Genomic DNA, 15,758 nt, shown 5'->3' on the forward strand with positions numbered 1-15,758 from the left:
GCATAACTGACAAAGGCTGCATCCCAGATCTTCTTCCAGTTGTTGCTGGGAACCTCCAGTAAACCAGCAGCAGATGATCGCAGTGTTCTTGGAGGTAAACAGTTAACAAGGGAGTTAGCAATGTAGCTCGGTCCCAGACGATGTAGGGCTTTGTATAGGTTAGGGCTGTCAAAATTGCTCAAAAATGACGTTCGAATATTCCTTCTAAAAATAACTCATAGGTTCGAACCATTCGAATTTTTTTTCTTTTTCGCATTATGTCCACAAGAGGGCAAACTAATACAAGGAAACATACTTGTAAATGTATTAATACAAGGAAACATAACTACTTGTAGGTATTTTTATTTCAACATAAATGTCTTTGAAAACATTTACATACCTACACATTAAAACACATAAAACAATTATCTATAACATTACGTTATAAACGACCTCTCGCTCGCCCCCCCTCTCTTACCCATGGCCACACCGCCCATGTTAACCGATTGTGTCATCCACACCGGCTGCGCTGCGCCGCGCCGCGCAGCTCCGTTTCGGTGCCTGGTCTATTTTCTGCGCGAGCCGCGAGCGAAGCCGGGGGGTGACGGAAACAACAGCTGGGAGCAGAACCTCTTGTCGACCAGCAGCACTTCCGCGGGCGGTGTGGCCCTGGCGTTTATGCAGTGCGTTCAGTGCAGCGGCCCAGGCCAACGCACACTCGCAAAGAGGACAGCTGCGGTGATGTTTTTTTTTCTCCACAATCGAATATCAATTTTCACATTCGAAGGTCCATTTTTTTTTCAAATTCGAATTTAAATTCGAATTTAGAATATTCGTTGACAGCCCTAGTATAGGTACAATATTTTTATATTCTTGTATATATTAACTGGTGATAATTACTTTGTATAAAACATGTTGTTCATATTCTGATACCAACGTCTGAACATTCTTGGGTATTTATAGCTCATTGCTCTTTGAAAGGGCGTACTTGCATTATTATGCTGTTTTATTATAATGTCAGTGGCAAAAAATGGCCTCAAAATGACAATAATGACAGGCTGACATCCCATGGCCCTTTCCTGTGGTGCAACTGTTGGGGCAAACTTTTTAACTGTAGCCCTGTTTACTGGAAGGACATAGCTTCCTGGGATGCTAAGGTGACTTTATATGTCTGCTCCTTTTTCTAATAATATGAATACGATTGTGGAGTTTATGAGTTCATTTGCATTTTCTGAGATTCACTACGGCATATTTTTGGTACTTTCTCCAGTCTTTCTTATATTCAGACTCAAGGTTGCAGTTTTCTTTTGTTGTTGGTCTTTTTCAAGCCCTCTTGTTGACTGATATCCTCCTATCCTGTTTTACAAGCCTGAAACTAACTATCCTTTGCCGGTAAATATCTAGTAGCCCAAGTATAATCTATGGAAAGAGATGAATTACCTGCTGCAGGTGAGTGTCCAAAGGGACAGACGAGGTAACATTAGAGAAATCCTAACTTCATTCAGACGGTGACAGATAATCATAACAGTCTTATAACGTCATCATTAGGCCACATTGCGCAGAGTATTTCCTGTCATTCAGCCTCTTAAGAAGAAAGTGTGTGGGTTGAATGGATGACAGCGCTCGAGTGTTTCTCACTGGTGTCAAGCACTAAGCAGAGATTTGTCATGGCAACAAGCAAATGTTTCTGCATTAATCTGCCTTGATGGACAGTAAAATGTCTTGTGATGATGTCTGCAGTTCATTCAGCACGAGTCGTATACTTAACTCCAGTTTTGATGTATTTGCACTTAAACCCTTCTACATTTCAGAGGGAAATACGATCCACTTTGACCAACTAAAGCCTTTCTTTTTTCACATGACAGACAGTGATGAAGGAGGAAAAGATGGATAAACAGACTTTGGTCACAGGTGTTGAGTTTGATTCACCAGACTAGGATAAACACTTTGTAATGAGGTGATAGAGAGTGATGTCAGACTCAGAAAGCTAGTAAACATAATTCCGCAGCGAGCGTTTGATGGGTTTATGAATGCGTTGTATGAGTGGTGTTGCGGCTGTGGCGAGGCAGGAGGTCTGTTTACTGCGGAGGTGGAGGAGGATGGAGGGAGTCCATCACACAGGCCACCGCCGGACACATTGCCAAGAAAAACTCTGCTGGCAGAACCACTCCGCTCTGACGGACTGAAATATGCGCTGGCTACCGACCAGAGCTGCCTAGAATCAGATAAGCCGCCTCTGTCGGGACCGGCTATGAGAGGCAAATAAAGACTGAGTAGAGCTGAAGAGACTGAGAGGGATGAGAGGAACAGAGGGGATTAGTTTGAGAATGGTGTTTGGGCAGGACAAGTTAGATACTTTCAAATTCAGGAATAAAATACATTTTAAGACCTTACAAGCCACCAAAATATCCCACATATCCTCCCATGTTGTGGTAGGGAACTGCATTAGTGATGCACACTGTCTGCTTTCCTGAACCACATTGGATGATACTACCCTTTATATTAAGATCTTTGTTGCTTTTGGCACCTGCTTGGTTTACAAAGAAATAAAGAAGACAGCAAAGACCATCGAGGAAACCTGAGAAACGTGAAGAGAGAAAGATGGAAACCAAAGAACGAAGGCAGGCAAATGTTTGGAGCTTCAGAGGAGAATCTCTGTACATGCAAGAACATGAATAATTTGGGTGCAGAGTGTCAGAGGTATAAAATAAGGGAAGGAATGAGAGACGGGTCGGGGATTATTCTGCCTGTTTGCTCAGCTTCGGCTCGCTCTGCCTTTAGGCCCGTTTTAACACACGAGACATTTGTTAATTAAGTCAAAGAAAGAATTTGTATTAGGAAAAGGAAGAGATGACTGGTTGCTGTGTATATTCAAATGCAGATCAAAACCTTGTGTTGGGTGCTCATGGAGAACGGGAAGCAACAGGATACACAGGAAGGCAATCCAGGCACTTCAAAAATATAGAAAACAAGAAGGAAGTATTAAAAAGCCTTTACTGTAGTGGATAAACCATTAAAAGAGCCAACATGTTATGACCTCTGCAGGCCTTCATCAGGGCTTTAAAACATACAACAAAGGACTGGCCCCACCTGTATAGTAGCAGGAACTAATAAGAGAATTTATATTGTACCCACCTATGTTGTATAGTTGTGGGTAGGCTCTTCCACAAGCTCTCTTGGCAAATGTCACAGATGTCCCACAATAGATACTACTCATACATCTATTTTCCTTATTAAAGAGAAAAATATAACTGTACACCTTCTGAATCCAAGTTTCTCTCTTTCACCGAACTAAAACTAGCTTAATTGCCGTGTTAACTCATCGTGAAACACATTTTATTCTAACTCAACAGATCAAAACTAAAACTCAGCAATACGGTCTTGTAGGGCTGGGCGATATGACCAAAATCTCATATCCTGATAATGATACCTATCCCAATATAGCACATTTTAATCCAGTGAATAAAAAGTTAGCAGTGGACAGACAGCGGTGGAGTTGACGACAACTAAACTCGTTATGTTACTGTAAGTGCCGTAAAAGCTTCGCAAATTAAAAAGCCAAAAAGAGTAATTTATTAATGTGATCCGTGCAAAAGATGGACAGACTCCAAATGACGAAACATATTGCCGTAAAAAGTGTAATTTGCGTCACAACGATATAAAGGCAAGGCAAGCCTAAGTCCATTAATTCCTATGGGAATCTCTGTGATATCCGATGTGCCTGCGATACTCCTCCCCTCCGTAATATTTCGGTCCGCAATTTGCCTCAAGTGCGTTAAAATTTTTTTGCAGTGGATTTCGGAGAGACTGTATGACATTGTGCTAGCTTAGCTAACAGGTTGCTAACCGGCTAACAGGCCATTTCCTTCAATTCAGTTGCCTGTGTTGATTGTCAAGTGAGTTTGTATGATCAAAAAGAACTTGTTTATCTTGTTTTAACACATTGTCAATCTGAGTAATGTTATTCTGCTACAATATGGTTATACATTATATACAGTCAGATTGTCATTATGACTCGTTCAGCTGTTCATATGTCTTTTTAATTAAATATTTCACAAAACATGCCACGTACCCGGCAGGTCCTATCCTGTTCCTGTAAAGAAATGCACTTCCTTACGTTGGACAATAGAGGCATCATCTGTATATTTACAGGTCTACAGACACCAGTCACATATGTAAGTGGAAATGAGGCGTAAGATGAGTGTCTGTATGGTTTTTCGTGTATTGAAAATCAAACCAGATTTCTAAATTCCCTGGTGTACTCTGATACCATTATACCGCCCCAGCCTAGTTGTGGACAAATCTCGAGACTTCTCTCTCTCTTGGTCAGTAATGTTAACACACACGGCAAACAGGAAATGTAGGAAATGTCTGCCTTTCAGATTTAAATCCTGTTCCACCTGCCTATGCAGAGGTAGAAGGGAAAATGTCAGACCATGTTGTCACTTTCCAGCTTTTTCCCTGCGTAGTCTTCATGTTTTTAAATACCTGTGTGCACCCTTACACTTCTTAATTCTGTCTGAATCTCATGAAAAGCCTGTTTATCCCAAATCCCGCTCCTGCTGATGCCGTCATGATCTGACAGGCAGCAGGGAAAGCTCACGGTGACCTTGAGCCACTTTTTAGTGTTTCATCTAGAAAACGATGAGAGACTTAAGTTTGAGTTTGAAACATGTACTGTGATGTGCGAGCAAACCAAGTGCCTCTTCTGTTTAGAGACGCTTAGCAAAAACATTCTTTTAAATAAAGAAATATATATATATGTAAAGGAAAGAAAAGTATCAGCTCCTCAGAATATGCTGCAACAACTTATGCTCAAAAATAATGTCTGTGTCAAAGAGGCAAACACATTGTGCAGTTTCAGTGAGAGGTTTTTTCAGTGTGTTTGCGTGCAAGTTGTTTATTATTGGAGTCGCTGCTTTTCCCTTTCATGGAATTTTTTCTTATGCGTTTATTTGTGAGACATGTTTTTCCATCTCTGCAGGTGTGTGTTTGTCTGCACGTAATGGCTGCTCGATGTCAAACATGCAGTCAAAATAATAAAACCAGACAGAGATCACCAGTGTGAATAAATGTTTCCAGTGGAGACGACAGTAATCTGGAGGTGAACCGCCGCGTTCTGGACCGAAAGAGAAAACCTTTATTAAAGCTCCTTGGATGAAATATTCTCGGTAGACTCGCAGACTCCTCTATCGCTCTCTGGAGTCCACATCTGTTTTTCAGTCAGACAGTGTCCTCTCTCTTTCTCTCATCTGTCCATCCTCCCATCCGTTGAGCCAGTGTGATAAGCGGCGTTTAGGCAGATATATTGGTCCCATTAGAGCCACTTGATTCAGCTGCGCTACAGTAAAGGGGAGGCCATTAACTCTGCTGCTCAAGGCCACTTAAAGACGCACACATACATCTTCCTTAAGACGTGGAACACACACTCACACGCGCCAGCTTAGGCAAGTCAGACACGCAGAGATGCTTACCTCTACAGCAGATACAGCCAGTAAGCGATTTGTTTGTGCGGAAGCTCCAAATAAAAGAAAGAAGAGTGTAATTGATTGTGATGAATTTTGGGGCGGCAGTAGCTCAGTCCATGGGCACTTGGCTTGGGAACTAGAGGGTCAGCGGCTCAAGTCCCTGTATGGGCCAAGCATGGAGTGTGAACTGATAGTTGGAGAGATGCCAGTTTGGCTTGAGCAAGGCACTGAACCCCCACTGACGTCTCTCCATTTAATGCATCTTCTTCTTTGTCTTCTTCAGGGATGATTTTTCCAGAAAAACATTTTTTAATTGAGTCTACAGGACAAGTACTGCATCGTGACATATATCGTCACTGTGGTATATAATTGCATATACCGTAATAGAAGGTTTTGGCCATTTCGCCCACCCCTACTACACACAGTGCATCAGCGTACTGTTTTGGGGCTTTGTAGCAGTGGGGTCAAGGCAGAAATCTCACAGCAGGCCAGAGGAGTCTGCGTGTTTAACAAAATTATTTCATCCAAGGAGCTTTAATAAAGGTTTACTCCTACAGTCCAAAGCAGGTTGGTTCACCTCCAGGTTGCCCTTATCTCTACTGGAAACATTTGATCTCGACATCTGCGTCCTTTTCTGCATTCTTTTGGCCCCGTGTTTGACTTTAGAGGACATTTACACACAAACAAAAACACACAAACTCCTTTATGAAAGTCACATTAAACACACCACTGCAGGTCAAATAAAACAAAAGACTAAAAGCAGCTTTTTTCTACATAATTTGGGTGAATCAACTCTTTTAAACTGACACACAAAATTAACTCAGCACTCACTGAAGACTGTGAGTGAGCGGCGTCATGGTCAGTACAGACAGACCTTCATTGTGCGTGTGTTTGGGAATGACCTGTGGAATGCAAGTGGGAATTCTGTAGCTCGGATGAGAAAAGCACATTGGTGAAGGTCAGGGTGTGTGTGAGTGTATCTGTGTTTCTGTCACTGTGTGACCTTGAAGGATCATTCTAGGATGTGAACAAAGATGTCAAACAAGTAGTAATGCTTAAGCAAATTTTAAACGAATTTCCAAAAGTTGGATGCATGAGTGTCAACTCTGACTGTTATGTGACTGTGCTCAAGAGGATGTGACAGTATTATATAATTAATGGTGCACAGCAGGAGCAGGAAATGAACCAGAATGCAATACGTTGAGCATCTGTCGTCAGTAGCCTGTGAAATGTAACACCACCTTTGATGCGGTTTTGCTGTGGCATAATTCTGTCAGCGCTCTTACTTTCTTCTTAACTGGGAAAACATCTACATCATCAATATTGTTGGCAACTTGAGCGCAGTGAGCACACAGACTCCCTCTTACTCTCCTCAGGTGGAAAAACATTCGGAGAAATGTAGGAATGATGCAGGTGGAGGGAAAGTAGCATACATCATAGAATGATTCCTGGAATGCATCGAACAACATGATGTGGACAGAGTTAATGTCAGGAAGGCTCTTGAGAGTGTGTCAGTTAATGTGTGTGTGTGTTTGTGTGTGTAAGGGTGTGTGTGTGTCTCAGCCTCAGAGGAATGCAGTGGTAGCAAGAGGAGCAGCGCTGAGCTGAGCAGAATCTGTGTGATAAGAGAGATCAAAGCGCCCAGAGACCTCATCAACCTTCCTAGCATGCTCCCTGCTGATCCACCTGATACCATGATACAGGCCCCACCTACTCTGTGTCCTTGGGTGTGTGTGTGTGTGTGTTTGTGTGCGTGTATGCAAGTGTAAGAGAGAGGGAAGTATTTATTTGCATACAGTTTGCACCTCGCCCAATTAATGTGCCTAAACAATTCCTCACTGTGGACCAGTGTGTGTATTTAGCCCGTGCAGCGACAGTTTGCTTATGTCTGCGTGTGTGTTTGTGTGTGTGTGTGTGTGTGTGTGTGTGTGTGTGTGTGTGTGCACAAGTCAACACGGCGCTGTCTTCCCCTTCTGATAAGCTGAATTATTTATTGAAATGTAGAGAAGCAGCATTTTTCTCCTCTCGTTGGTTAAGGCCATAAATCTGCTGACGCCTGGTCAGAGATGCTTCCAAAGAGCATCAAACTACCTCAGTTTGACAGAGAGCGGTTTGTAGATGGCGTGCAGGTGTCAGGACTCTGCTGACAGACTCTCTGGATATTCCCTTAATGGATGGCTGTGAATTTTACCTCCCGTTTAGTTCTGTCTCTGCAGCAGTTCTGGCAAATACTGAACTCAGACTTTATTTCATTAAAGCAGAGCTTTGTCTTCTGAAATTGAATCATGTCGACTGAGAGAGAACTGTTTGGGTTAAAGACCCAGTGACATGAATAATACATTTTCCCAGTTTAATCCTGTGTCTGTGTTAATTGTCCTTTTTTCTCTTGTTATATGTCATTTATATGTCTGTAAATTTGTTCATCAAAATCCCTGTCTTTTCTCTTCCTGTGAAACAGTTTCAAATGTTAAATCACTCATCCTGCACATGTGGATGTCTGGAAAAGTTCGTCTAATCAAATGTGACTTTTGGCGACCAGATGGCCTCATCAGACATGGTCTTGTAGAGCATCTTCGGTCACACCAGTTGTATCAAACCACACTGTACGGTTTGTGGGTGTAGTCGCTTACAAAGTAATATGAACAGAGATACAAAGAGAGGTGTGTTTGGATATCAGTGGACAAACCTTTGTTTTCATTTCCAAAACAGTGTGGCCAAGGTCTTCTCTCCCTCGTCCTCCAGCTGATGGAGGTGTGAGTGGAGCCAACTGTCCGCTGTAGCTCTGTGTCGCGAAACTCAAAACCTGCCCACTTTTTAGCGTTCCATTCAAATGCAAATTTAATTTGAATTGCTCTTGTAAATATTACATTTCACTTGGATATACGTCTCAGTACAGGTACAAGTTTAGACCAGTGGTTCCTAACTGGTGGGTCGTGGGCCCATTCTGAATTGGACTGCAAGTGACTTGTAAACGTGTCTGACTATTTGACAGCAACTTGACAGAGACCGCAAACTAGCTTGGCCAAACGCAGGTATGACGCTGAATGTATTAAACTGTGTGGACCCTGGTCTAATGACGCAGGAGAGATCTGGACCCCATGGCTGGACAAGTTGGAAACTATTGGTTTAGACGCTCAAACATCTATTTCATAGGGACTAAAAACTGACAGGAACATATTAGTAGTTTTGGATTTTTTATGGGAACTATGATCTCCAGGGCTGCAACTAATAATAATTTTCATTATTTATTAGTCTGCTGATTGTTTTCTTGATTAATCGTTTACTCGTTTAATCTATAAAATATCAGAAAATAGTATAACATTAGCTGAAAATTGGCTTATTTAAATTGCCTGTCTTGTTTGACCAGTATTTTTTTAGCTCTACTATATTTTTTAATTTAACAAATTTTAATGAGCTACTGTTTGTTCTTAAATCATAAAATCTCGAATGCTCATTTGAGTATTAAGTATACTTAAATGTTGTTTCGTGCTTCAAAAGGCGGAATTTTTTATATTTGACTACAAACTCTCAAACCTCAGATATTTCAAGCGTCTTTGAATGCACCACATGGAAAGTTATTAAAAATGTAAAGGTGGTAATTTTCTCTTTGTAAGTTGATTTCACACCATGCAGAATTGAACTGAAACTAAGTGCTGCCAGGAAGGAAAGAAATAAAGAAACTGATATGATTTATGCAAATGTAGCCCAACCACAGTGTGATCATATGATTTAGAGAGTTCATCAGAAGGCGAAAAGAACAAGAGATAAGCAAGAGAGCTCTGTTTGCATAGGCCTCTCTGTCTTTCTCTCTCTCATGTAATATCCATGCAGGGGTATGTGGGTCAGTGGGGCTTTACTATCCCTGGAGACCAAAGCCACACCCCAGCACACACACACACACACACTCACCACGCTTACTTAATTCACTCACTGAGCCCTGACTCGTCCGCCTGTCTGCCTCACTGGTTAACTTGCTGCATGACGTCATACATTTTTCATAAAGTCTGCGTTGTTCGGTCAATATTTCATATCTGGTATTGACAGGCGGGTGAGAGTCCACTGTGAGTAGTTGCTGCACTCTCTCCTCCCTTCTCCTCCCTCCTCCTCCCTCCTCCTCCTCCTCCCTCCTCATCTCCCCCTCCATCCCTCTCTGGCCTGTAATTAAATTAGCTCTGTCTGCAGATGACAAAGGGCCAGTCATTCGGGCTCTGCTTAGATAGCGAGTAGCTGCACTTAGAGCGGATATGAAGTTAAGGAGGAATGCGCTGAGCTGAGCTCAGTGCTGCTCTCTGGGTCTCAGGGAAAGAAGGTGGGAGAGAGGAGGCCATGTGGGTCCAGATCAGGCTCAGGCTCTGGATGAGCTGAGACCAGTCGGGGAATTAACCCTACCGCACTGAGTGATGACCGTGAAATCAGTAAAAGCTTCATTACTGTGTTAGATTGACATCACATCTGATTGAGTTTAGTTTGGTGTAGTTTACTTTGGGCTGCGACTGACGGGGCGGGAGAGAGTTATTGCTCCAAGTAAAAGAGTTCATGTATCTCGGGTCTTGTTCACGAGTAAGGTGTGTGAGATGGGTAGCTGGTGTGGCGCAGCATCCACAGTGATGTACTGTGCTGGACTATTGTGGTGAAAAGGGAGCTGAACCAGAAGGCAAAGCTTTCAATGTACTAGTCCATCCACGTCCGAACCCTCACCTATAGTCATGAGCTCTGGGGAGTGACCAAAAGAATGAGATCGTGGGTACAAGCAGCTGAAATGAGTTTCCTCCGTAAGGTGGCTGGGCTCAGCCTTAGAGATAGGGTGAGAAGCTCGGAGTGGAGCTGCTGCTCCTTTGCCTTGAAAGGGGCCAGTTGAGGTGGTTCAAGCATCTAAATAGGATGCTTCCTGGACGCCTCCTGTTGGAGGTGCTCCGGGCATTTCCAACTGGTAGGAGGCCCTGCGGCAAACCCAGAACACGCTGAAGGGATTATATATCTCATCTAGCCTGGGAACACCTCGCTATCCCCCAGGAGGAGCTGGAAAGTGTTGCTGAGGAGAGGGACGTCTGAGTACTTGGCTCAGCCTGCTGCCTCTGCAATTAATGGATGGATAATATCCGAAAATAGTGAAAAATTCCCATCACAGGTTCCCAGAGTTTACAAATTTAATTACCTTGTTTTGTTCAAAATATATATTCAGTGTTTCATCGCAGACGACAATGAAAACGGGCAACTATTCACATTTCAGAACATGAAACCAGATTCAGCCAAATGGCTAATTATGATCTGGAACTAATGGGATCGTCTATGTTGATAGTCAGACTGGATACTGAAACCCAAAGCTTTTACCGTACTGACCGAAATGTGCTGGAAACATCACCTAGGCCTACAATATGGTGTCATACATGGAATGAAAATCATGTGTCGGACCGTACAAGGATAAAGTAACTTTGAAGTTGAAAGACTGAAATACTGACAGGAAAGCATCAAACGTCATATTGTAGTGAACCTCTTAAAAACAACAACAAACTTTCCTCTCCTCTCCCTTCAGCCTCACTCTTTGTTTGTCTGTTTGTTCCTGCTGACAGTTGTTGTCTGCCCTTGTTTGTTTGCAGTGCTCCCCACCTGCTCGCCGCTGGACTTCCACTGCGACAATGGCAAATGTATCCGCCGCTCCTGGGTGTGTGACGGAGACAATGACTGCGAGGACGACTCCGACGAACAGGACTGCCGTAAGTACACTGCTCATGTCTTGTCAACACAAGCACACACAGTGGCAGTTACACTGATATGTGCCGTCACACACACACACACACACACACACAAACACACACACACACTCTCGACCTGCTCTGACGGGCTCAGGGGGATGAGTTATTAAAGTGGACAGATGTTTGAGGCAGCCATGTGCAATGAGGTGTTTGTTTTAGTCTGGAGGAGTTGCCTGGCTGTCTCACACACACACACACACACACACACACACACACACTGGTGAGAGGTCAGCACTCCCACAGTCACCACATAAGACGCTTTCTGACCTTTGCCCTCAGTTTATCCTGTCCTTCTTTTGATTTGTGTAGTCTTCTGTGTGTGTGTGTGTGTGTGTGTGTGTGTGTGTGTGTGTGTGTGTGTTCAACCCAAAATACCCTTCAGCTGCTTGCCAGGCAGAATGTGGCCTGCAGTGGGTGAAGTCAGGAGAGTGTCTATTTCTGCTGTTGTATTTATGTATGAATGCATTGCTGCCTGCTGGGTAGGTGTGTGTGTGTGTGTGTGTGTGTGTGTGTGTGTGTGTGTGTGTGTGTGTGTGTGTGTGTGTGCTTCTGTATTTCTATCTCTGTGAGAGTCATTTTAAGTTTGACAGTGATGACAGTTTTGGAAAGGGTGAGCCCTTTGTCTGTTCCTCTTTTCTTCAAAGGGCCGTTAAAGGAGTCAATGCTGCATTCAGGCAATGTCGGCAGAAAAGGAAGAGCAGGCGGGAAAACCTCCTCATGGGTGTTTGACAAAACAGTTGAGCCTGATTTAACAAGGGCTTTGAGGATGACCACAATACCAGTGTTCATGTGATACCTACTGTGGAGTTGAGCTCTTACCAACATCACCACAATCTAATTTAACTTTTATTTCATTTACTGCCAAACTGTAGCCATACACTGCTTTTTTCCCTGGTAAGAAAAGCCCTAACATTTGGAGTAGTTTGTTTTCAAGTGAAACCAGTTGCACTGTGTAGCTCCCTTTATAAATTAGCTGAACTGATTAGATTAGAGTTAGTACTGGAGCAGTGAGCCATTTTGCCAGCATTTTTGAAATGCTTCTTTAGTTATTTTGGCAAAGTGGGAAATATTGTTAACCTGGAAATCCAGATGCCCTGCCCCTAGCAAATTCGAATTTGCACTGCATGGGGATCTGGCCCAGGTGAGCAGAGCCCGTTGAATTGCCTATCGGACCAATCAGATCAGTCTATCTGACAGAGGCGGGCTCTGGGCGGGCGCAACATGATGAAGACAGCGCTGCGCCGTAGGAGTTGAAAAGTAAACAGCCAAGATGGCAGCTGCCGAAGGACCGCGTCCATTCAGTTTAGCTTTGGAAGAAACGCTAAGCCAACTTATCTTTTTCCTTGAGAGAGGAACAGAAGACTGCCCTAGAAGCCTTCGCTTCCAGGAAGGACGTTTTTGCCGTTTTGCTGACGGGATACGGCAAAAGCATAATATATCAGTTAGCCCCACTGGTCAGCAAACCAATGGGGCTAACTGCAATGAATACGTCACCTTGTTTTTTGCTCTGATTGGCTGTTGTGCTATCCAATTGCGTGCTGCAGCATTTAATGTGCCTCAGTTAGTGCCGTCCCTTGGGTAGGAAGGGTGTATCGGTGAGGGCCAGACTCAAAAGCTGTCTAGATTTGAGTCTGGATTTCCAGGTTAGGGAATGCATTGTGTCGGTAACTTCCATGAATGTATTTTTATGCACATTTTTTTAAACTTTATGTAACCAGAAAAACCTTTTAGATTAGCAGCAACATAAGTTACAAACAGACAACATAGAAGAAAAATGCAGGATAAAAATGTACAGCTCTAAAAAAGCAATATAAAACACAAAATAAGATTACTACAAAGAAAAGCCCAAAAAGTATGTTCATGTATACTCGAGGTCATATAGGTCATATGTCATATACACCATGACATTGGCATATAGAGAATTGTTTACAGAAATCTGGGATCAGCGCTTTGAAACGGCCGAGAGAAACCCATGAATGCAGCTAATTTTGAAGTATTGTATCAAAAAGCTGTCTGGAAACGACAACGTTTGGCAAACCGTCCTCAATTGAGCAAAGACGTTTCATACACACTTGAAGTTAGTGTTTGCCTCTGTCGAAAAAGAGTTGATGTGCAAAATGGGATATGGAAACGCCTGAAAGCTGACTAAGTTCTGACATAGCAAACCTTCATCTCACATGACTGATCAGCTGTTTCCACTGTTGGCATCTTCCCTGATATTTCCATGATAACTTAATTTGTCTTCATCTCCGGACAGCATGAAACATGGACAACACCAGCAAATAAAACTTGCCCACCTGAAACTAATTCTTGAAGATCTCATAGATGGGTTAGATGGCCAAGGCAACTTTTTCTTTTCCTGTTAGCGACCTCTACTTCTTCTACTCTGCTTACCGGTGGATTACAGCCATGTGTAAATCTCAGCCTAAACTTCCAGCTTCTGACAAAACTACGCTTTGTGTCGCCTAGTTTATTTACTCCATGCCAATAGAAGGAAATGCCCCTAATTCACATTTCTTTTTTGCTATATTTTGAGCGTTTTGAATGTGTGTTGTTTCAATAGTCTCTGTGGAGTCAGTGGTCAGATGCTGTGAGCACACAGTCCACTTTTAGTCTGTGTATTTATTTACCCATAGTGACTCAGAGGGCTCTGCATGTGCCATCTGATCCGTGTGGATGTACACTGCACGCCACTCGTTCCATCACGCTGTCAGTGTCGGTTTGGTGATTCAGTTTAATCACACTTAACGCTCTGTGCAGGGACAGGAATAGTTACAGCGAGTGACGTGTTCCTGATGGAGACAACACATGGCAGAGAGAGTCAGCCAGTGTCCTTTTAGTGACTTAACTGTTATCTAAAGATCAATACAGAATCCTTTTTCCCCTCTGCATCTTCCAGTAACTGATAATAACCACCAGTGTGTTTTTTTTTCTCAGTGCAACATTTAAAATCAGTATTTGTCTGTTCCATATTTTTGGTTTCATAATTGATCCTTATCTAATTCATCAAAACTTGACTCATGTGTTTCAACTTATTTTTGAGTTTGATAGGCTGCAAAAGGGAACGCTTGGGTGGGAACAATTAAATTTTGGTCAGAGACTGAGGAAGAAATAGTTTGACATTTTGGGAAATGTGCTTATTCACTTCCTTGCTGAGTGATTGATGAGAAGATTGATGTTTAGCTTGGGTTAGCATATTGTAACAGCAACAGGGGAAACTTCCTGGATTCTTGATACCATCTTATTGTACTAAGTTGAGGAATTATGGCAAATGGTTATACAATAAGTTTTGGTGTAAAAGGCTCTGCTGTTTGATGAAAGAGGATTCAGCTGGAGCTAACCCCCCTTCACAGACACATATTTTCACGTTAGATCGTAGTAAAAAGTCGACAATATCAAAAGCGTTACAGGTAAGCACATAACCCAAGAACTTGCCTGAGGACATGAGTGAAGTGGAGGAAGCCGCTCAGCTGAGGAAGGAAGCTTTTTGTGTTCAGTTTTTACCTCAGCAGACTCCTGAACCAGCAGGTTCATATCTGCAGGCCAGATGGACTGCACTGTCTGCAGGGTTCATAGATGCAAAATCTCATGTGAAGCAGCATGTATCCATGGTGGTTGTGTTTGCATCTGAAGGTGTGTACAGACTCAAAGTGAAGCAGGTCTTCTCCTCATGTTATTTACTGGACCATTTGTGTTTATTTAACCCCAAATAGCCAACGTAACAATTGTACAGACGGGCGACAGATGTTGGCTATAAGCTGGCTAGCAATGACCATGTGTAGTGGTCACCTGCATGACTGTAAGTGCTAGCAGGTTAACATGTATGCAATTTGCATGCTGAGACAAATTTGGTCATTCCTTTTTGAGATACCTACTCATGAACTTAACGCCGAACTTAACGTATTTCCCTGGTCATTTTATAAAACTAGGTTGTCTATGCAGGAGAAAGAGTGCTAGAGTGCTACATCGTACGTAACTGGACTTGCCTGAGTTTCTTGAAACAGTAGGCCCGTTTCCTCTGAAGAAGTTCCTGGTACTATTTGGGGGGCAGGAACTACTACAGGAACGTCCCCTCGCTCGGCCCTCTCAACCGCCGTGTCTCCACTGAGAGAGCGGAGTCGGAGGAAGGTTCCTGTAAAGTTACGGGCTCTGGATGTGACGTAATCGTTGCGCGATGATTGAGCTAACTGGAGTAGTTTCATGTCGTATCCGACAACGGGAGGCTTGTAACAGATCACGTCCTGATGTTAGCTTTGCTGCTGCTGTTAGCTGTCCCTGTCAGCTGATGCTTTCTAGACATCGTGATTTCCCAAAACTGAATAAATACCACACATATCAACACAAAACTGCTTTGCTAGCTCAATCATGTTGTAACTAAGACATCCGCTGGAAAAAATATTTTTTTCACGGGCCATTTAGTGAGTTTTTTTTACATGGCGGCGGAAGCTATATGAACGAGCTAACCCTCGTCTGCTGAGTTTTAAAAATGCCGGCTATTTTGTTGCTTTCTGTTGTCGTCACATCCCTCCTTGAGTATATCCAATCAGCACCAAGTAAT

At 43.0% G+C, this 15,758-nt stretch overlaps 1 protein-coding gene across 3 annotated transcripts in view; it reads left to right on the plus strand.

The window, feature by feature from the left end:
* Positions 1–15,758, plus strand: part of lrp4 (low density lipoprotein receptor-related protein 4) — a 161,737-nt gene that overhangs the window by 85,017 nt on the left and 60,962 nt on the right. For all 3 annotated transcript variants that reach the window (XM_050046201.1, XM_050046209.1, XM_050046218.1), the window contains exon 3: positions 11,045–11,161. In XM_050046201.1, coding sequence (XP_049902158.1) covers positions 11,045–11,161 — 117 coding nt within the window. The remainder of the gene's footprint in view (positions 1–11,044; positions 11,162–15,758) is intronic.

This window comes from Epinephelus moara, chromosome 1, assembly GCF_006386435.1.
Source record: "Epinephelus moara isolate mb chromosome 1, YSFRI_EMoa_1.0, whole genome shotgun sequence".
Lineage (NCBI taxonomy): Eukaryota > Metazoa > Chordata > Actinopteri > Perciformes > Serranidae > Epinephelus > Epinephelus moara.